Raw genomic sequence first — 23,390 nt, 5'->3', positions numbered from 1 at the left:
CATCAGGTCTTCTTCGACAACGGGGCAAAAAACACCTGAAGCAAGCATCTTAAACGTCAAGATTTAGATGCTTGCTTTTTTTATTTATTTTCTTAACCTTTTCCATTTAAATTCACATCCTATAAGAGTATAAATAAAAACCTTCACTCTGTAGAACTGTTGGTGGTGAGAAGCTACCGGGCATTGCATGCTGCTGGTCTGATTAATAAAGCACAAAATGTGTGGAAGCTTCTTTTGGACTCTTTAAAAAATTTTTTTTTTTTTTTTAAAAACACACCAAAAAAAAAAAAAAAAAAAAAAAAAAAAAAAAAAAACACACCAAAAAAAAAAAAAAACACACCAAAAAAAAAAAAAAAACTCCGACTGTAGCAAAGGTTCCCGCTGCAACGTCGTCCCACAGCGGATATAGTTTTGCTGATCAACCGTTAGGCAGCAAATCTTTTCTTTGCATCCGTTCACTGAGAAGCAGGCAGAGCCGCCTTACTGCGTGATCCAAATCTGTCAGAAGCTCACATTCTCAGCATGTAGGTTGCCTCTGTAGTTGGGAGGTTGTCGTCGTTTTCGGAAGCAAAGGGGATTTTTTTTTAAAAGGGCAACACAGAGAAAGCAGAGTAGAGGTTGTGAAAACAACCCAACTGGTTTGTTAAAGGGATAGTTAAACATTTAGCGGAATGTTATTACCAGTTTTTAAAAGATCGTTGCCACTGAGCTCCGACTTATAAATATGAAATAACCGCCAGCAGCAGGTTGATCGAAGCACACCTATCTGTCAGGGGAAAATAATTACCGGCCAGCATCTCGAACACCCACCAATCTACAGTTTAGTTCGTCTTTGTTTGCCCTGCTCAGTAAGCGAAGCTTCGTATTCCCGCCAGGACAAACCTTAGAGCAACTGGAGGCTTCTCTGAAAAAAAGAGGCTAAAACCCAACTGACTGGTGAAGTCGTACGAAGCGCTGTGGTAGTAATCCTAGTGCGTGTTTGCAAATAGTTCAGCAATCAAACAGTTTATGTGATGATAAAAGACACGGCCTCATAGTGCGTGGACTGCTGTTTCCATGAAATATGCACTCAGAATTCCAACGCTACAGTAAGCACCAAAGGGCACGAGCCCATCTGAATATCAAAGCACGCTTTCATGTAAAATGCATTGTGTTAAATCAGTTGTGTTTTAGGGGGAATGAGCTGTGAATTATTAAAAGTTTGCAAACCGAAGGATCAATAAAAAATAAAAAAGCAAACTAGAACAATTTGTTTGAAGAACAAAAGCGCGCTCTGCTTCCAGTCTACTTAGCAGTTGACAAATCTTCGGAGAATTGAACACGAATCTCCCTTCGTCTCCCCTTCTCAGAAGCTGCGCTCGTGCGTGCAGAGCGGGGCGGCTCTCGCCGACGGGTCTTGATCTGAACTCCCGACGACAAAGTCTTCTGTGACGTTTCATGTCGGGTCGCCTTTTAAACGTCTGCAAAGCCACAGAGACGATCGTTCTTTCAGTCTGCAACCCCCCCCCCCCCCCCCCCCCCCCCCCTCCCCCTGTTTTCTCGTGAAGCCAATTCATTTGATTATTCATTTGCTGCCGTCCTCGTCTTCTCATCTCGCCTCCAGCTCGTACTGAGCCAATTAATTTCTCCGCACTCCGCAGCCATTTCAATCATTCATGTCTTGTGTCCAATATATACATCCTCTGTAGCTCCACGTGCCGTTTGCATCCCATATGCATCAATCACACCCCGACTGTTGATCAGAACGGTGATGTGGACATGAATAAAAGATTGCAACCTGTGTGTTTGTATTTATGAGCACGTGTGCCACACAGACTGAGGTAATAATATCACTTATTGATGGAGCTTGCACCAACTGCCCCAGAAGGTTTTCTTTCTTTTTATTTGGGTGGACGTGTGTGTGTGTGTGTGTGTGTGTGTGTGTGTGTGTGTGTGTGTGTGAGTGTGGACGCGCCTCCTACCTCGTTGCCGTACATCATGAGGTGGTGGGTGGTAATGAGGGCTTTGAAGACCACCACCCAGCTGGAGTTGGCTGTGCGCTCGAACAGCGTGTCGGCCAGCTGGGGAATGTTCACGTTCATCTCATTGGTGCAGTGGATCAGATCTGGCGTGCACAAAAAGACAACACGGAGACAGTCACACACACACACCAGCGGAAACGCAAAGAAACGACTCCCCGAGAACCGGGGGGGGGGGAGCAAATTCATTTTCCACACTCGGACACGCAAAGAGATCACAGACACACAAGCCTGCAGAGCCGACTTTCAGCGGCTTCGTCTCCCATCTCACCCGGTTCCGTTCCCTCGACACGTCTCAGCAGAAGTTCAGGCGTCATTCATTCAGGGAAACTGAACCTATCAAGCTGCAGAACTGGCAGCCGTTATTATGCCATGACACCGACAAGTGCAAGTCTTTTACAGCAGCCAACAGGCTGCAGTGTGTGTTCTCAGGTCTGGATTCAGCTTCGCAGTCTTGCTGATATACACTGGATCGGAATCAATAAGTCGCCACATTTTCTAAGGAAAAAGCCGGGTAGAAGAATCCCAAATAATAGGAGCCACTGCCCGTGTTGGTGTTGCATTGAACTCCTTTATACAGAGAGGGGTTTGAAATATCACATGAGTATGGAAAATACACAGCCCAGCCAAAAACATAGTCACCCATCTGGGTTTGACCAGGTGGAAAAGCACTGCAGTGATTATCATGTTTCAGCACGCAGCAAAACAATCATAGAAATGGCTGAAACCATTTAAATTAGGTGAAAAAGAGTCCAAAACTTTATCATAGCCTGGAAGGATGGAGGTGAGCCATCATCTTTGAGGAAGAATAAGCTGGTTTACTTAATCAGCTGGTGACTATATGCATGTTTTGTGTGGCATACATTCATCGTTACAACACTGACCCCAGAAAGGAAAGAATCCTACTCGTCCTGCATCAACATGGTCAGAACCCCCAAAATAAGCTATAAAAATGGCAGAATATCTATTTCAGAGTGGTGACAAAAAAGGAGGACAGATGTTAGTTTCTTTTCCTTGGCACGAATAAAGAGAAAAGCCTCAGTGCTTATTGAGCCATCGATGTGGGCCCAATGCATAAAAACCTCTTCAGTTTTAACTTTATCTAAAAAGGTGCCCGATACAATCCGACCAAAGACCCGACAGCTCGCCCGCTCTTCACTGTTCTCCACTTTAATGGCGATCGATCTGTTCAGGTCCCCTGGCTTATTAGAAAGATTCAGCGTTCCCACTCACCGCATGCAACATCAATACAGACACACAGTTATATTGATCATTCACATCAGAGTCTTTTTTTTTCCTTTTTTTTTTAATTTTCTGACCCCCTCCACCCCTTCCAGCCCCGCTCTCCATCTCTTCTTCATGCGTCTGTTCCACCCATCCTTTGTTCTTCGCCACAGGGCATCACGAGCTGCTTACACCTGGTAACTACGGAAACAGCTTCTGATTAGGCCACCGGTGGACTGAGGCGGAGGGAGACTCCTGAAACGAGACTTCATCTTCATAATCAAGTGTGTGCGCACGCTCGCACGCACGCACGCCTGAGCATGTGCAGGTGAGCCTTTTCGCATCCTTTAGTGCAACATCTCCCGCGAGCGCTCGGCCACACTCAGAGCGGCAAAACACAGCCGACCTCCAGTCCAGCATCCTTCTAAATCATTCACTCAACGCGGCATTTCTCCCACGTCTCCCCAACTAAACACACACACACACACACACACACACACCAGGCAGGTGGCTATTTTGTCAATACAAATGAGAGCAAAGCTGCATTACAGCACAATCCATCCATTTAGCTGCATTTAGTGGTGGGAATGACAGCCAACCGGAGCGTTTAGTGGCTGACTGTGTATGAATTTCAAATGCTCCAGCCACTTGAATGCATCAGCAGGATGAATGTGTGGCTGTGTTTGAAACCGCATACTTCTCCTACTACTCATACTGACTTTTTTCCCGAATGCATACTAGATTCTCCGAAATGTTGGGTATGCATCATGAGGTTACTACTCGTACTCAAGCTACCCAAGATGCAACGTAACGCGACGTCGTCGATCGTCATTTCCTGTCAAAACGACAGTTTCAAGCTAGCTACCACGAGGGTAGGTTCACTTCCTGTTTTCAAAACAAAAATCCCAATTGTATCGTAATGGCTTTCCCTATGATAAAAGGCAACGGGTATTTTATTTTGTGAAAATAACCAGAAGTGCGTTGCTCACTGCGGCTAGCTTTAGTGGCGCCGAATTTGTCGGAACAAAATTGTAAATAGCCGGTATTTTGTCTACGACAAAAAAAACGACTACTTTCTCACCTGAAAATGTTTCAAATGTTGCTAAAATTTAAAGAGTTTAGAGCTTGAGCGAAATCATCTTCAGGCAGGCTGTTTTGGGCTCGGGTAGGAGCGAAATGCATTGTGGGTAAACGTTCTGCATACTGTCTGATCGATGAGTATGCAAGTATGTAGTATGTGGTTTCGAACACAGCCTGTCTTTTCAATGGCAGCCATGCCCTTACCGCTGGCCTCCCCCTCCATCACCGGCCGACATTCTGACGGCCCGACTGGAAACAATTAATATCCCCGACGTGGAACGGGCATTAAGGACGATCGGTGCATCTGTTAATGAATTACTCGCCTCCTTTCCCTGCACTCTTAACTTTTAATTTGTTGCCGCCTTTTCTCTCCGCGTCTCCCTCTATCCGTCCATCTCTCCCTTCCTTTTTGTCACAGCTCATGTTCCCCCCCCCCCCCCCAATCGGGTCTGGAGTGGCACGAGAGAGAGTGCACTAAGAGAAGGGCTGATTAGGTCTGCCGGGGACGCTCCCGCACGAGTGTCCGCGTGAGCCAGTGATAATGTAAAGAGGGTACATGCGCCGACTTAATCAGGCAGAGTGGAGAGCATCAGATGCCCCTGATCCCAAACGCTGGGGAGAGAAAGGAAGCCGGGGCGGCCGAGACAATCATACGGCACCGAGAAGGGGAAGGTGTAGAGAGAGAGAGAAAACAGAGGGATGAGTGGTGAAAGAGTCCTGCAGAGAGGAATGAATGGCAAAAAAATTACAGGGAGGAGACGAGTGATGAAGAGTAATGAGAAAAAATGATTAGACACGAGACATGAGCGTCTCTCCGTCCAGACAATTTGGAGGAATCCACTGTAGGCTGCATCAGCCTCCTCTCACTTTATCTCTGCGTGTGGTCTACAGCAGCAGCTCTGCTGGGTACGCTCCGGCACACCCCGAGCACAAAAAAACCCCAAAAACATTCAGACTCCATCACTCATGCATCTAAAGATTACATTTGATTTATGAAAGAGAGTTTTGAAGGGAAGAATTTCCCTTTCGGAGTAAATAAAGGTAGTTTTTTTTAGTTTTTTTTTTTTTTTTTTTTAATTTAAACTGCAAATTCACGTCGTACGAGCTCGAGTAAATTTCCGATTGCAGAAAAAAACACAACTGCTCGTTGCCTGAATGATCCTTTCTTCGTACGACGTGTTTGCGACTCAACGCGGTGGTGAACAACCTTGCTCGCTTTCTTGTAAAGAGTTTGTAGTCTCCTACCTTTAGTGTAAACAAACTATTATCGTGGCTCCTTAACAACTGTGAAAAACTCCACTTACTCCAAAGCTCATTCATTAATCACTTAATTTCTTTCTTTCTTTTTTTTTTTAATTATCCTCAGCTTCTGGAAACCGTGTGCTTTGCTAGCTGCAGCCCAGCTTTAGTAATACATTCATCATCTATAACACGCACGTTAAAGGGAAGAGGAAGTCTCTGAATGTTTTCCCCTCATAAATAACCTTCCTCATTGTAAAAGAGAAAGAATTATGGACTTTTTTTGCAATATATGCTGGGAAGAAAGCTCCAGCTTAATGCGGAACCTCCTGTTCAGAAGGAGCAACCTTCCATATGAAGCAGACCTGGACACAAACAAAAGGGTTTTTTTAATGACTCTCTGCTGTCTTGTTCGAGTATGGTCTTCTTTTTTTTCCCTTTCCCCATCCTCATCTGTTAAGAAGATCATTTCCCCCATACATCAGCAGAGCGGACACCTGAGTAACTCACTCACACACACACACACACACATACACGTGTGTGAGGAGCGTCTGCTCTGTAAATGATCTCATTCTCAACAGAGGCCCCCTCTGTTCCTCTCCGATCTGAGGCCCATTGTTGCTCGTCGGCTGCCGACCTCTCTGAGCCTGAGACACAACCAAGCGGAGGCTTCCTGGTACCGAGGGACCGGCGTGGGAGACGGAGGAGCCAGGCTCGGCGTTAGATAATGAGGCGTGTTGCAAAAAGCGTTGTTGGTATAAAACCGGAGCCCCTGAGCTTGAAGGGCAGCCTTGTTTGTGTGTGTGTGTGTGTGAGAAAGCAGGTGGTCAGATGAAGAGGGAGAAGAGGAAGAAGGGCAGGAGGAGGAGGCGGCAGAGATCACATCTGGTCCAGCTGGATACCTTCAATCTGTGCTCGCCTCTGTTCTCTGGATCCACCTTTAACTCCCCCCACATCCACCTGCTGCAAGGGACTGCAGATACACACACGTTTCTCCACATGTTGCATTTCCTTCACCCCATCTTTCGACCCGCAGACAAACTTTTACAAAAAGTTCACCGTCCTATCTTTCTGCCTCCCTTTAAGCCTTCTTCCTTCTTCCCCTCCCCTCCCCCACCTCCCTTATCTAATCCATCTCAGACACACAGGATCAGCTGCTGTGCCATAAATGAAACAATGCCGCCCACAAAAAAAAAAGCACCTCAACAATGCACTATAATTAAATGCAGTTTTTTTTTTCCCCCAGCATTCTAGTCCCCAGGAAGTGCTCACTGCTGCTGCTGAAAACTGTTGTAGTAACACAGAGGATATTGTTTATTCTAACTCTTTTCCGCTGCAGTTTTGACAGCTAAAGTCATACTAAGCGGTGTTTCTGCCAGTGGAGTACAGATCCGTGTGTGTGTGGCAGCAATCTGAACCGACCGTTTCGTTCTGCGCTCTTATTGCATTGGCCAACGTCGGCGCCCCTCTGCCCAAAGCGCGCATTAGAAAAACCATCGCGAACACAGACATGGAGTCGCCGCACACTTCGGTCGGATTCTATGGGGAGCGGACAAAGAAGACGACCAAAATCCATGTTGAAAACGGGCTGATCAACAGAGGCGGCCAACTGGATAAGAATATGAGGCCCTTACAGTCGATGCTGTCGAAAGCTTTAAAGTCGGGTCCGGATGATTCATCGAGCCTCCTCCTGGGACAGAACCCCATGAGGTGGATTATCCCCTTCGCTAACCGACCCGCACCCAGCCTCTCAAGTCTGAACTTGACTTGGTTTTTTTGGGGGGTTTTTTAACTTTAGGAGGACACAATGGGACATCGGTGCCTTAACTTTTCATGCTCGTCACGGTTTGTTCTCTCGACAGTTCAGTCCCCTCGGAGACCCCCAGACAGGAGGTCAGGTTCACATAGCTGGAATTCCTGGAAGGATGGTTGTGTAGAGAAATTCATCTGGACAAATCAACGGAGGACATTTTAAATATTGAACCTGTTAAGATCCAAGTTCCTCTAAAAGCTTTAAAACATGTGCTTTCGTTCTGAACAATTCACCCCCCCCCCCCCAATCTCTTATCAATATTTACCAAATTCATGGTTTGTGTTGTGAGCCTTAAAAGTGATGGAAATGAAGAATCTGACAAAGGCCACTCGAGCGAAATATAGAGCCAATTCAATATTCTATTGAATATTCCATCAATTATTAAGTTATTAAGCAAAAACTATTCAAAAGAAGAAAAAAAAAAACACTGTTATGTGAACAAATACTGCTGACTGCTACTTTCTTTGAAGAAAATATAACAAATCTGATCGTTAAACTGTATCCGTCCATCTAAAGAACTCAACCCACAATGCATTGAGGTTTCAGGCAGTGTCGACACAGTTCAGATCCGTTTGCCTCTCTCCGACATACTGCACTGTAATGCTGCTCAATTCCAAATAAAGCCTTTTGTTCCGATCCCAATCCCCTTTGACAACGTCTGCGTTTTGATTTCGGTCGCACTTCCCGGTAAAATGACTGTGTGAACGTTAGCTTAGATGTCAGGCACACAGGCTGAAGCTGCTCTGCGGGGCCGCGAGGAAGAGGAGGAAGAGGAAGAGGAGGAAGAGGAGGAGGGGATCTGGATGGTTTTCATCTTTTTCTCTCGCGGTTCCTTGTCAAAATATTTTTGAAAAGGCATATGACTGCAGACGTATCATTAACCAGTCTTACCAGTCTTCAGATAAGGACATCCAGGAAGTTACTACAAGCTGGCATTTTCACCGTTCGGTTTCTCAATGTCAAAAAGCAGCGACTTCCCCACAATAAGCAGATCAGACAACTGCTTCAGTGAACCAACGTTAAAGAGAGTTAAAGACGTCTGTAGACTTCTCATGACTACTTATGTTCCCATCCTTCTTTTCTATCGTCACGTAAGGAGTTTGCGGTATGAACATCTCCCCTTCGGGCTGCTGGGGGAGTCGGTGCTTTTTCTACTGGGTACTTTCAGAGGCCTGAATGCTGGTGATCCAGCTAAAGCACGAAGCCGCAACACTCCTCAGCCATCCTGCTGGTCTGGTCAATCCCCGAGGAGCCAAGATTATTGAGATGTAATAACACAGCTACCTGAACACGAGCGCTGCCGCAGAGTTGAGCGACCTTCATTCAAAAGCTGCGCAGGTACGGATGTGCACACTAACAGACATCAGACGGATAAAAGCCAGACACTGCAGGCACCCCGAGGCCCCAATCTGTTAAAGATTAACACTCCCCAGTATCAGCACCTTGTCTGGCATACGAGTAATCTCCTTTTCTCCTCTGTCTGTCTTTGTGTTTGTGACTGCAAAAAAAGGGGTTTGCCTCCAAAGAGGATTCCGCTTACATGCTCCCTCCCTCCCTCTCAAATCCCCCTGACAGGAGGAGAAGACAGAAGAGAGGTGGGAGGAATTTAGCAGAAATGCGAGCCTGCTGAAATTTGAAAATGTGTCCTTCGCTTTCTTTGGTTCTGAACCGAAACCGAGCCGGCATTTAAAGCACTGTTTACTCTGAAAACAATATCATTTGCAGTGTGGAGGACAAAAAACAAAGCCCCCACCCCAACAGCAGCGGAGGCCGTCGCATTCAATTCTTTCTGCGATGGCTCACTTTACCGGCAATGTAGCCGATATCGCAGCAGACGCGCCGCCGTTGATCTGTATTCATCTTAACGGCGTCGGAGAGTTAAACTGTGATTGACCGTCCGCCACAGCGCAAAAGGCGGCCTCTGTTCAGGCTTCATTTCTGCACGACGTAAAAATCAAATGATGACACATGAACTCCGATGGCTGCATGGCTGAAATAGTGCGACAGATCTCAGCCCATAAGTTCCACTGTTTCAAGGTGGCAGCATGAGCTAGTTTGTGTAAATGCTGGAAACAAAAGCTCATGGAAGACACAAATAAAACCCGTCGTCTCGACTATACAAGGTCACAAACTGAACCTCCATTTGTCTTTTACGGTTTCTGGTAACGTGAGATATTGACATCAAAATGGCTCCAAAGGAAAACTCAATTCAACGCAATCCGTGAAGCTTTTCATCATTTCGCATGTGACCACAGCATCCGAACACAATGATATCCAATTAGAATGAAGCGGATTATGATTGGACTGCATACAACTGGACTTGTGCTTAACTTGTTCGCTTTCTCCTGAAAGCGCCATGAGACGGCTCCTGTTGTGCACTGGCACAATGTGAATAAAATTAAAGTGCAGAATTGGAGCTATTTAAATCCCAACTACGACTGTTCTGAGTTAAAATTGCCTTAATGCGAGTAAAAGCCTCATTCCGTGACACGATGGCTGCCTTTCACCAGTATGAAAGGGAGTGGAGGAGAAAATGTGTCCACCCAGATGAGATCCTGCATGCATTTACATGAACGAGGAAGTATTGGAAGGTGGCATCTATGATAGTCACCGGATGCGGCCTGATTAACAGACCGGCTTCGGTTATATGGCTTCAATTCTTCCCTTGAAGTTCTTAAAAAAGCAGTTCCTACTCCCTTTTGAACCCTCGTCGCAGAAAACTAGACAAACATCCCCTCGTCTTTCCTCCAACTGCACTGTTTTCTTGGGGGTAATTCACGGAAATCACGCCAAGCAAGTGGGATTGAAGTCTCCACTGTAACATCTCGGGGGGGATCACGCAGTGATCTCCGTCACCATCGGCGACCAACTCCAGCAGAGGGAACAGCGGGCAGTTGTACATGCACACAGGTAGAGTATGGGAAGAAGTATTAGCAGTTGAACCCAGCCAAAGACTCCCGAGACAGCACGGCTAAAAATAACTGGACATAAGAACAGGACGGGAACAGAAGCACTGAATGTTCCCAAACAGGCGTGCAACGCAGACAAAGCCTATTTCAAACCGTGTACTATTATTACCCAATAAGTGATGTCAAATGAGTGTTCTGAGTTCCCCGAGCATAGTACGGTACATTGGATTTGTGAAGCCAAGGGTTTCTCTTGAGAAGGACACTTAACACAGACCTTTCAGGGAGGTTTCCCTGGTTTTAAGCGTACTTTCCATTTCTAACCATGGGAGAAATCCAGGCATTTCATTCTTGATTTAGCACCGATTAAGTCGGCATTTCATCTCTAAAATGCCATCTACCAATTAAGCTGATCAGCTGAGAATGAGTCGCTTTTATCTCAACCGCCTAATCATGATTCTCCAATCATGCTCTGATTGCATCTACTCCAGAGCGGGGGGGGGAACTCGTTACAGTCGCAATCCCATTTGAATATGCATCTTTGGTCAGACAAAACGTGGAAAGGTTTCTTTGGGCGTTTCATTTTTAAAATGTTAATTATGTTACTTATTAGCCACTTTTTCTAACATCCAGTTTTAATTCTAACGGGGCATTTTACACTCCTCTTGACTCCTTTTAGTTACATTAACATAAGATGCCCTCATTTGGCTTGTTGTTTTGTTCTTTTTTCTTGTTGCTGATGAATAACCAGTGAATAACCAGTGTGAGGTCAAAATACAATAGTTGCGTATTTAAAAAATTTAAAATAAAAAATTAAATCTTTGGAGCCTAAATGCTTCAGAAAGGCTTATAACCACTTGGCGCGGGAGTCAATGATCCATTGATCCATTATTACTGTAAAAGGTATTGATCAGTGCAGCTTTAACGTGGACCTCCTGAAAACACCAAGCTGCACCGCTTCTAAATGACGGCACTAAATTAAACGCACGACTTTAACTAGCCTCATTATCATTGATTTCCAAGTAGCATTTATAACTCATGTACACTGCGCATGGACAGGTGAGCTCGCCTTCTCTTCCTTTTAGCTGTACCGTACGTCATGGCGCTCCGATTGATTGGTCACCGACCGTTATCGGCCATTACTCATCCTATATAATGTGATCGGTGGTCACTTAAAAGGTCGATCGGAAGGGCCGATCGTCATTTTCAAATGGCGAGGAGAGCTGCGCCTTCTGAGCAAAGCCTGCGAGAGGGCAACTCGCCGTCTCAAACGTGGAATTAAGTCAAGAAGCTATGATTCATTAGCCTTTGTGTTACCATAAAGTTCAATAAATGTTTCCACACGACTGTCGATCCGTCTAAAACGAGCGCCTTCGTATGACAGTCGGGGTGTTTTCTCTAAACGCACAATGGCTGAATCTGACCATGCGTCATTACAGCACAAAGCGATGCGTTCAAAGTCGTTACGGGACAGTTAACGTTTGGGGTCACGTTTTGGTTGGAAGAAAAACTAGGGCTGGGTGAGTTAACTCGTTATTATCGCGTTAACTTGTTAATTATTTAATGCCGATACATATTTTATCGCACATTAACGCAGGTTTTATTATTTTAAAAGTCTGTTGAATGCATCACATTCACACAGTTACAGCAAACACAACGAAGCATGGAGTAATAAAATAAAAATAAACTAGCAGGTATCACCGTTACAGGTGCTCCTCGGTCTCGGTGTGAAGCTCACGGAGCTAACCGGCGCTACTTCCTGTTTTACTTGTTTCAACATAAAAGCACGCATTTCAAAATAAATATTTTAAAAAACAAGTTGAATTGTCTTATCACCGTAGTAGTTCCAGTCTAAAATATCACTTAAAGGCAAAACACACAATTGATAGCAGCAAGTCATTCAAGGAAACAGACAGTGGAGCGAGGCTTCTACATAAAAACTACATAAAGATGCTGATGCTAAAAGTGTGTTTGCACAACAAATGTTATGGCACTTTCATTTATATGGCACATTTAAAATAAAACTAAATGCTAAAGGCTATACACTACTTTTGGATTCATTTTTGGATTTTGCGTACAAATGCGATTAATCGTGATTAATCAGGGAAATCATGTGATTAATTAGATTAAAAATTGTAATCGTTGCCCAGCCCTAAGAAAAACGCCTTCACTCATCAGCTAATCTTATAACCTTAACAGGATTTTAGATAACTTGGTGCTTTTCTCATCCAACTTTTGCTCCATCTTTCATAAAATATGACTTACCATTAAAATAATAATAATAATAATAATAAAAAAAAAAAAAAAAAAAAAAAAAAAGGTAATCTCTTCCTTATAACCAAGTGCTGTGATTTAAGAAGCCATCTTCTCATCTCTAAATCTATTACCTATATAAAGTGCGGTTAGAAACAGAACCGTTGTAAATAGTTTTACATTATAAATAAATCGAAGACAATCTCGGCCCATCCTGCTCCCGGGAATAGGAGACTGGAGCAAAAACTCTCGATCCGAGCGCTCTTAACAGTAAGTGACGAGAGCCCGAGCGCCAGATGCCTCCTAAAGGGGTTCGGATTTGGAAAAATAACTGAAGATGTCATGGATTTGTTTATTTTCACAATAACATACGACTAAATGAGGGATACATTTTTTTTTTTTTTTAAATCTGTGAAATGCAGGACAAAATGAATGGCAGGGGACTGGAATAACAACAAGCAGCAAATTTAAATGACAGATTAACGTCATTGCACAAATTCATCGTGGACCCTGAAATCCTGAAATATGAATGTATCACACAAAAGCATTGCGAATCGTGTTAAAGAAAGAAAAATGAAGCGCTGCTGTGGGACAAATGGACACCGTTGCAGTGCAGTTTCACCCTCTTCCCACGCGCACACACACAGAGCATCACACACTTAACACTTCACATCACGTGCATTCCCTCGGGCTCGACTTGAAACAGACGTATCCAGACAGCAGTCAGCAGTAAGCCGTTTTCCTGCCTCGTAGTCCAAACTGGGCCTATCTCTGCTCTGCAGTCAGGGAGGGGCTTTCCCGCTCTGTTTAGATAGCATTAGAATCACCTACAATTACTTAAGACACAGGCGTCACCGCTGTGTTACGAACCAGTTACGCCCAGCAGCAGGTCTATCAGGGCTGGAATCAAAGCAAAACAAACTGGCAGGAAATGAGCTGGCTTTTCTGTATCCTTATATGTCCCAAAAACTGCCCTGAACTCTTTTCAATCCACTGAAAAAAATTCTATAGTGGGACTCTGGATGGCAATAAATCACCCCGCGTGTGTACACGGTGTAATGAAAAAGAAGAATATACGGGGACAGAGTGACGGCAGAGCAGAGAGGGCCTGAAAGTCAAACTGTAATTTCACTTATTCGCAGCCTTTATGCGAGGAAAAAAAGAAAAAAAAAAAGAAAAAATTAACCGTAATCATACAGCAGCTTACGTACATATGTTACCATTTTTCAAAAGAGAAATAAAAAAAAAATAAAAACATTTTGGACATATTTGCGGAGACGGTCTCCAAGCCTCAGGCCAGATGTGCAGCTTTTCCCCTCAGCCTCACTGTGCACTACAGTCTGAAGTTTCTTCCCTCCTTTCCTTCCTTTTTAAGCCCACAAAGCACTGGCTACCAACAATAAGTAACTGAAAACATCTGTCCTTTAACAACATTTAACACATGCGAGGGGAACATCAGAAAATAGAATTGTGCAATCCCGACTGAAAAGCAAATAAAAAAAATTTAAAAAATGGGAGCTAGTTAGCCTCGCTGGTTAACGCTGGCACGGATTCTGTTTCATGGCTTTGTAATTAAGGCATTTCCAGCGCTTGTTCAGAGCCAAATGCATGACCTCCATTTTCTTTTTTTTCTTCCTTGCACCAAAAGCTAAAGAACCAGCTCGCAGCAAAGAAAATTGGTTCAACGTTGGGCCAAGAAACACTACATCAAGGGTAGGGTGAGGGATTATAGTGATCAACAATAGCACAAAATCTTTGTGAAAGGTCATTTGAAAAAAAAAAAACACAGGTGTTCAGCATTGATGTTCAGTAATTCCCCAGACTAGTCTCAAATCGAAAAATGTGCAAAAGCAGCTTGGTGATTCTGGAGGAGGAGGGGGGGGGGGGGTGTACTGAATGTCTCACAGAAACATCAGTCTGACAGATCACGTAAATACAGCCAAGTGTCACATGTCAAGTGGACCAATCCTGTGGCCTCAACTTTTGGTTATATTTCTGAGAGAAATATTTAGTCTGTTTTATTGACCAAGAAATTTCAAAGTGTCGGTAAGTCAGTCAGATAGCGATCTGAACAATCGCTGCACCTGGTCGATGAACACGGCTCTATTGTTTACATTTCCGTCGCAATGTTGTGTGGTAATGCTTTCTATACAAGCTCACACCGAACTGATGGGGCCAGTTTTTCTCCACGTTATGCTCGCCTCTTACTCAGTAGCCTCTTTCACGCGTTGGTTGCGTCTTATCGGCACACAAAAAGATGTCTTTGGGGGTGGCCCGTGGCGTAGTGGGTTGAGCAGGCGCCCCATGTACAAGAGGCTATAGTCCTATAGCTGCAGCTGGCCCTGGTTCAAGTCCTGCATCGGACTGCCCTTTGCTGCATGTCATTCCCCTTCTCTCTGCCCCCTGCTTCCTGTCGCTCTGAACTTTCCTATCCATTAAAGGCAAAAAAGCCCAAAAAAAAAGATGTCTTTGGTTCCTCCACATAATTCACACGTGCCAAACAGAGCCTGCATCACTGTGTCCTGACACATCAAGTTCGTATCACACTGCAAAGGCAGCCTGGAAACCACCGCCCTTATTTTTGCACAGAATGGGGGGGGCAGCAAGACGATGACGACGTCTATGCGCGACACCAAAGCTTGTACAGTGTTAATCCAACATGGCAGCGGACACAACGTTACCGTTCGATGCAGCCTTAGAAAGTGTTTTAAGTAGCTTTGCACAAACCTCTTCTCATACACAGTAAAGCATCTTCTTCTTCCTCGTCGAATTACTGTCGCTCTACATACGTCATCTGGTATAAGTGATACAATTGGCTATGAATCGCGCGCAAAGCAGCATGGGAAGAACCAGACGCCATTTGATAGACATTCGTAGCGCCCAATAAAGAACTCTAGGCATTCGCAAACCACGCCTCAAATACGAGAAAATGCACACCTAGTTCCTAGACCACCATCTCATCGAGATGTGGACGCGTCAGCCAGGCTAAGGTATTGCATCTTATTTCAACAACGGCAAATCAAGCTGTCCATCCTTTGTTCTGCCCAACTAGACGTTACCGACTGACCGGGGATCAAATTCAAGTGATCAGATAGTCAAAACAACACCCCTTCAACTTCTTAACTACCAACTGAAAGTGTCCACACTGCCACATGTGTGCACACATGCACAATGAATGAACGTCAAAGTGGCCCGCAAGGTTTGTCTGACCTCGGGCTGTAAAAAAATATGAGTGGGCACCGACTCTCTGCAGGCTGGTATGCAAACCGTATATCCACCCGAGCTCAATAACTCACTACCCAGGGACTGCTCACACGGAGCTCGTGTTTATGTGGAGCAAACTCAAGCGTCCCATCCATTCGTCATGCAAGCGTAGCCTAGTTTTTAAGGTTTGGCTAAAAATGGCCCCAACACAACATGATGACAAAGGACATGTGGGTCAGCAGCTCAGCCAGCTAGTAGAAATGATGTGGCATTTTGTATTATGCGACCGTGTGCTTAGCTGCCACTGAGCAGAACAGTGGGAAAACGCACTTTTAACACAAGAGCACCTGGCAGAGCACCCAACCCAAAAATCTGAGGTCATAATCTGAGAGTCCTGTAGATTTTTTTCCTCATCTTTCCACATTTCTAAAAGACAGCACAAACACGAGGAAAGACATGAATGTAAGTCGTGTTAGCCGACTCCCCAAATGATTTCAACCACAGGCATCGGGCCCTGGACAAGACTCTTGGTGATAGCCGACAGTGCGAACCAAAGCGTCTTGTATCCTGGCAACAAAATATTTCTGTGCAGCAATGCTGGGAAACACAGGCAACTGTTGCTATAGTCTTAACAACTACAACTCTGGAACCAAATATCCAGAGTAACACACCATCCGAGCCATTCTGCTGCGTCTAACTTTCTCTGGCAGAGATCACCGTACAAGCAAGACAAGTTAAATTAACTGCACAGATGTCGTCTTTAAGTTACCTGAAAGCTGGTTTTCTCACATGATACTGTGGCTAAAAAAAAAACTAAAAAAAACAAGGTTTTTATTAACCTAAAACCGACTGAAAATGCTTAAAACAACTGCTGGTTGACAAAGTCTTTCTGGGCCGATTTTCAATCTGGGTTTCATTCTACATTTAGCTGTCTGATGAAAGATGGAGATGAGATTAGCTTTATTGAGACTTTGGCTGTATCAATATACACTTCCACTTTACTGTTTTAACAAAAAACAAACAAACAAACAAAAAAAAAAAAAAACAGAACTCTGAAGCGTGTACAAAGCACTAAGGCCCGACTTGAATCCAGTTGAGTGTGCACATGCCGAGGCTTTCAGTCCCCACCTGCATTATCTGGGTGTGTTAGCCCAATTTTCAAATGTTTGGACTCATACTATTCATCCTAGGGGCCAACTTTAACACGTTGCGCAAAATCTTCTCTCATTGGTCATCTTCGTTTCACAAAAACAAGCAGCAACGCATTCATGTGGAGTGAAGAAACTAAGGACCAACTGACAATCCCGACTCTGGCTGACATCACAGAAAACTATCGTGTTTCTGTTTGTTTGTTGGTTTTAAATCCAAGCAATCTTCCAGTTTCTCTACACACTGCGCATCCTTGCAGTGCGATAATGTCAGTACATCAATTGGGAGTTGGAAGAGGCTTACCGGCTACTTATGAATTCATTTAAACAACTCCAGTGACTCTCGTATGACTACCAAGTGCCTCTTATGTGACATCAAGGTGTGAATTGTTCTCTGAGGTTAAGGCTGCGGCTACACAAAAACGTTTTTCACTGTAAACGATACTTTTTCTTATCGTTTCGCTGTCGCGGCCACACGGAGCCGGCGTTCCCACTACCCCAAAACGATAGTTTTTGAAAACGGATTCCAGAGTCGGAAAGTTTGAAAACGGCCTCGTTTCGTTTCCATTGTTACAGCTAAAACGTTTTTGCGTCAGTCATACGTTGACGCTGTGAGCCAATTTTAACACTTCTCTATTGTCTAACAGCGTGGCGTGACACAGTGGCGTGTGTACTGCATCGTTTAATCGTTTTCATCCGTTTTAGTCTGGACCTGATTCTTTACAGCAGCGCGCTGCCGTGTGGTCGCAAGAATTTTCGTACCCGTTTTCAAAAAAAACCTCGTTTCGTTTTCGTGTAGCCGTAGCCTAAGTGCTGGGGGAAAAAAATCCTTCTCCAGGCAACTGGTAGAGTTGATAAATGCCAAGAGCACCAAGTAATTCTTCTAGTTGCCACCAAGCTCTGATTATTAGATGTTCTATCACCTGAATTGTGTGGGTTGGGGAAAATGTTAGAGAAGACAAGCTAGTTGCTCCCCTGACAACAGAGTGCAGGTGAAGAGGAAACTTGGCTTCAGGTTTAATTATTCCAACTTCTCTCTAACAGACGGAAGATGGTGAAACCATCACCGTCTTGAAGTTGCCTAAGTGAAGAAACGGCCTCCCAAGTGAGAATAAACATGTGCCGCGGCAATCACTCAGCTGCTTACAGAGGCTGGATCAAACGCTCGATGTCTCTCACCTTGACGACCAGCAAACTTCAAGCGAGCGTGCAAACAGTGACACGGATTCGGGGCACACGTCATCTTCCTTCATTGGTTTTTATGACAACAGTCTCCATAAATAGGAGAGCGTTTCAAACCTGATGGGGGAAGGCTTTGGCATTTTTTGCCGCACGACTCACTTGGTAGGGTTAATTGAGGTGGACAGTCCCAATCATGACACTAAATGGCTTTAAAACGGCACTCATTTTCGCCAGCGGCGCGTGAAGGTCACGGCTGCTGCGGCAAACAGCGGCCCACCCACCGCCCCCACCCCCACCCCCAAACTCTTCCACGCTGCCTGCTGCTGCCGGGGTTATCTGGTTATTAGGTCTCAATAGAAATATCCTGTTGTGATTATTCACAGCTTGCTGTCAGACAGCCGCAGCTGCTCGGGGGTGAATCTCTGCCAAGAGCCATAGAAAGTGATGCTCGGGTGTTTACATGTGTGAGCAGAGGTGAGGGGCTCGGGCTTGTGAATAATAATAGACCTAAAAAAGGAAGAAAGGAAAGAAAAAACAAAGCATAAGTTTTCAGTGTGAAGCCTGTCAGGTCTCCATGTTTCTCTTTCCATTGATAGATGACTCGGCACGCATGGGGGACTTGATAGCTTATTAGCAGGTGGCTATCTGAGGGGCCAAGCGCCTCCTTTTTATCCCTGCACCCTGTTCACAACTGCAGCGACCGTATCTGGGAGGGATTTTGCTCCTCTGGAAGATTACTGGGCAATAATTTCAAGATGACCTCAGCCATGGACCGACTAGTAGGCTTGTCACTATAACGCTTATTTGTAGCACTTTGGTATTGACGGACCAACCGTAGCGGATGCCAAACAACTGCCAGCCTTCAGTGTTCATTTCGTTTTCCTTCATGATTCAGTGCGCATAAATGCTCAATAAAAACAAGAGCGTTCAGCCTTGACATCAGACATCAAGCAGCCAGGCTTGCTTGCAGCATCACTCCTAGGAGCTTTTCCCCACTTGGACCATCACCGAGTGGCGCACAAGAGGTGGAGAGTCATTGGTCTCCAGGCTGTCCCTGGCGTTTTAGTGCAGCTTCTCTAGAAATCTGGATTTCCAACACCCTCCCGTACGGTTGTATTTTCCATCAAATGGAACGGTTCCTGTGCAGAGATGGGGGGTCCCAGCAGTCCAATCAATGTAATATAAATCAAATAAACAAAGACCAATATGTAACACCAGGCTATCGAGCCACCCTATAATCACACAGCTGGACAGATCTCCATACAACCACGGTCCAAGTGAACCAACCTCTCTGACTTCCAGTGCAACATTCGGGTTACACTCATACCTGTTAGAGGTGGGATCAGATCATTTTACAGTCTGTGTTTGCTAAAGCTCTCCAGCGGCCTCTCACTCTCGATAAATTGACAACATGCCTGACTGAATTACGAGTAAAAAAAAAACGACCTGCCTGCTGGTTTTATTTCCCGAGAATACGGTAAAAATGGTGAGCGAGACAAACAGACCTTCACCGACTGTTCCCTCCCTACGGCACCGGGGTTGTTGCTCTCACAAAGAAATCAATAACCTGCAATGATTAAGCTTGACATGGTGGATTGGTTGTTAAGGTCTGGCCAGGTTCACAAAGGAGCGGGGACAATGCGTGACTTTTTTTGTTGAACGTCAGCAGCTGAGTCTTGTGAGCGAGGAGGCGTTGACGGATGCGAGGCAGCTGAGCCGAAGGCATCGATCAAACGCGAGCGTCCCGTGCCGTCAGAGGCAGTTCCCAGAAACAGAATTTCAGCACATTTAGTCCCAGCAACACACTGCCGAACACAGGCAGCAGCACTGCCGCACACATGCCCACCGAGTGTGACTCACTCTCATTTCTGATGCATCTATTCACTCTGCTTTTCCTGTTAAACCATTTGCATCAATGCCACCTTCAATGTGACTCAAGTTGAATTTGAGTGGGCCGTGCTGGCAATTGAACACAATAATCCACTCCATTACCACAGCTGGACGGAAAAGATTTGATTCAGGTCTCAGCTGACAAACCTGTAAGTGTTTTGTGAGAGGTTTGCCCAACGAATAAAAGGTACCACATGGGGTAATGTGATTTTTCTTACATGATCTCTGAGACTGTCAGTCCATCCGTCTCCCTGTGAATATAAGGTAAGCCACGCTTTCTTTCTGATGTTTTGCCTTACTTGAGAATGAGCACCTTTACACTTTTTTTAACGTTGCTCCGAAAAACAAGCGACAAGCTGCACTTCTTAATGTTTTGATGGTCGGTTGAACATTCATCAAGGCTTCGATAAAGAGAATCATCAAAGGCAGTAGTTGGGCTCCCATTGACTAGCGAAGCAAATCTGAAACAAGGATTTTAACATGCCCATAAAAGAAATGTGAAGCTGATATTTTCATTCACTGATCTGAGGCAGATAACCTGGACTGTGCAGAGACATCAGAGGGTCGGCTTCACTGCTTAAGGTTGCATTTCAGCAGGGTGGGTGCTTATCCTAACCGGAAACCAATACAAAAATGAAAAACAACACCAGCTGTGGTGGACATCCACAAGACGAAAATGGAGTAAGGTCGTCTTTTGGTGCGACACGTTTCCCCCTTTCATTCTTCCAGGTCTTCTTCGAAACAAACTGAACCCCTTTCCACCGTTTGAATTCACCCTTTCTGTACTCACGTCTTCTTAAAGCAAATCGAAGATGGTGATAAAACCAGCTAATGAATATCCGCCGTGTACTAAGGACCTGATTAAACTGGACCACGGTGGTCTCAAGTTGGCATCCGCCCAGAGGACCACATATGCAAAAGATCGATGTCTAAGATTAGTGATATCAAATGCTAATCAAACAGGCACCATCACAGCAAAGTCGGCAGCACATGGACACTTGCTCAGTGACTTCCACACCATTATTAGTTTGAGAGGAGAGGTATTGGCGCCTCTCACCACCAGCTTTGATATGCAAAACTAAACGAGGAATAAGTCACCAAAACGTATTCACAGGATTTATACAGCGTTTGCCTTTTGCAACTAACCTCGTGATGTAACGCCACAAGATGCTCACTGAGATGCAGTCTGCTGAGCGTATGCGGGAGAGACTGTTAAAAAGAAAAGGGGGGGGGGGGCACCTGAGGCGAAAGGCGTCATCTCAATACAAGATATCTGCCAGTTTCATCAAGCCGACTCCATACAGATGAACAGAGGTTTTTCGAACAGGATGCAAAATGACCACTGGCAGCTAAAGATACAGTGCAGTGAGGTGAGATTGTGATAACTGGGACAGGTTGACATATACTTGGGTCTTACGAGGCTTTCAGTTCTCACAAAGCCAACAGAAATCTGCGACTCTGCCAGGGCTTCTAGAAATGAAATCACTCAAATCAAAGCTTCCGAAGCTCACGTCCGAGACATTGGGAAAGATAATCTTGGAAACACGTTCATGTCGATAACAATTACAAACTGAACACATATCCTTGGGCACTGGGATGTGACATAGACCTTTTTTTCTTTCTTTTTAAATACATTTCCAACATCTTAAAAGACTTTTAAAAAAATAAGCAGATGGAGCCAGGAAAATATCATTAGATGAACCCATTTATAAAGATGATCAATAGCTAAAGCTTGGACTGAACATTTGCCATCTTGGCTAAGAACTGGGTAACAAAATAAAACTCAAAGAGGATTGAAACATCTGCATGCCCCTGATGTGTTCAGCTGGTGCTGTCCACAACCAGCCAGCCACAGTGAAGGAATGTGAGCGCCGCAGCCCAGAAAAGAGAGCGGCGCGCCTGCGTTTTTTGACGCGCAAAAATCACACCCGGCACGAGGACATACTCACAGTCAAGATGTTTCTTCTTGGGTCCGCTGATTTCGTGTGTGGTGGCTTTGCACACAGCCTTGCTGATTGCAGACCCAGTCATGCTGTGCTGCGCGGCCGCGATCCGATCCGTAATAGATTGGCCAGACATCGCTTCTGTTTCTGCCTCCGCTTCTTCCTCAATCTGCCAAAATAGCACAACAATGACGCTCCGATCACTGGATCAAACTGGCCCAGGGGGACACAGCTCAACGTGACCTCGCTGTCAAGCGTAGGGGTAAAGAGCTGGTTCACACACACACACACACACACCCCACAGATAAGTTATTTTTCCAGGTGCGTGAAAAGACCTGTGCAATCTGCCGCAACGTCAGATCAGTCTTGGTAGAAAAGTAACGTGTTTTGTTTTTTTACAATCAGCAGCCAGGTTGCACTTTTTCTTTGGAGTAAAATTGTTTGGCAACTGCTTATTCCGTCTCACTATAGAATGACAAAAAAAAGAAGAAGAAGAAGCACGACGACACTAATCAGAGCTAGTCTGTGTTAGCTAATGTTTCCGTTGCAGTACTCGAACCAGGAAAGAGTCCCACTGTGGAATTTGCAAACACTTGAAATTACTTTCTGGCCAGAAATTAACATAGCTAACTGGCTGGTTTGTAACCTGAATAATTTATTTGGTATCACTAAAGAGACAAGTCCACCTACGGTTTGGGCAAAAAAAAAAAAAAAAAAGCAGTAATCCTTGGGAAATCACAGCTTGACGAACACCACCAACAAACGCAACAATCCAAAGAAGAAAAAAATCTTGACTTCTTCCTCCACGTCAACTTGTTAGCTTGAGCTGTTAAGCTATCACTGCTCGCTCGGCAAAGTGTGTGAGAAACCCCTGTTCCGGTGTAAAAACTCACTCAGAACTGGACAGCACATTGTTTGAAGTTTGAACAAGGAGACTGCAAAACTGACAGCCAGGACAGGCGCAGTTTCTCACGGTAAGAAAAGATGCAACGAGCGGATTGGTGTTAGCCGAGTAGCTAGCGGGATTAGCTAACGTGCCAGCCAGCAATAGAGCAAGCCCAAGCCGGCAGACCCGGTAAGTTGAAAATGACAGCTCCCGGAGCTCATTCGTTTCCTCCGACGGTCCTCAGGCACAGTTGGCGCTGTCCTCCGTCTGAAGCCACCACATTACCGGCACGGTTTTTCTCCGAAGGTCCTGTCCGGTGTCAATGTCTGTGAAGTCACTTCAGTGGTTTCCCTTTACGAACTGACTTGACTGGCTGCTGCTCTGCCGGACAAAATGGCAGCGTAAAAAAATCAGCTGATCTCACAACTGTGCTGCATTCAAACCTTCGTTTTCGCCTCAGAATTTATAAATCTACATAAATCTGCATACATCAACGTGTTCCTGTGCGTTAAAGTACTGGGTTTTCCGGTTTCCAAATTGTTTTTCACACATAGCTGGTGTGCCAAAATGTGGTTAATAATACGCTTCCTGCCGCAGGGTTGAA

The 23,390-nt window shown here is 45.0% G+C and overlaps 1 protein-coding gene across 6 annotated transcripts in view; it reads right to left on the bottom strand.

Moving 5' to 3' along the window:
• LOC142368805 (phosphatidylinositol-binding clathrin assembly protein) overlaps nucleotides 1–23,175 on the bottom strand; it is a 74,859-nt gene extending 51,684 nt beyond the window's left edge. For 4 of the 6 annotated variants that reach the window (XM_075450993.1, XM_075450996.1, XM_075450994.1 and 1 more), the window contains exons 1-2: nucleotides 21,907–23,175; nucleotides 1,962–2,104 (exon numbers count right to left, since the gene is read on the bottom strand). In XM_075450993.1, coding sequence (XP_075307108.1) covers nucleotides 1,962–2,104; nucleotides 21,907–22,036 — 273 coding nt within the window. In that variant the 5' untranslated portion in view covers nucleotides 22,037–23,175. The remainder of the gene's footprint in view (nucleotides 1–1,961; nucleotides 2,105–21,906) is intronic. The other 2 variants (XM_075450991.1, XM_075450992.1) reach the window with 2 other exon arrangements.
• Nucleotides 23,176–23,390: the final 215 nt, after the last annotated feature.

The sequence above is a fragment of the Odontesthes bonariensis genome, chromosome 19 (genome assembly GCF_027942865.1).
Source record: "Odontesthes bonariensis isolate fOdoBon6 chromosome 19, fOdoBon6.hap1, whole genome shotgun sequence".
Taxonomy (NCBI): Eukaryota; Metazoa; Chordata; class Actinopteri; order Atheriniformes; family Atherinopsidae; genus Odontesthes; species Odontesthes bonariensis.
This window is presented reverse-complemented; position numbering and strand designations above follow the sequence as displayed.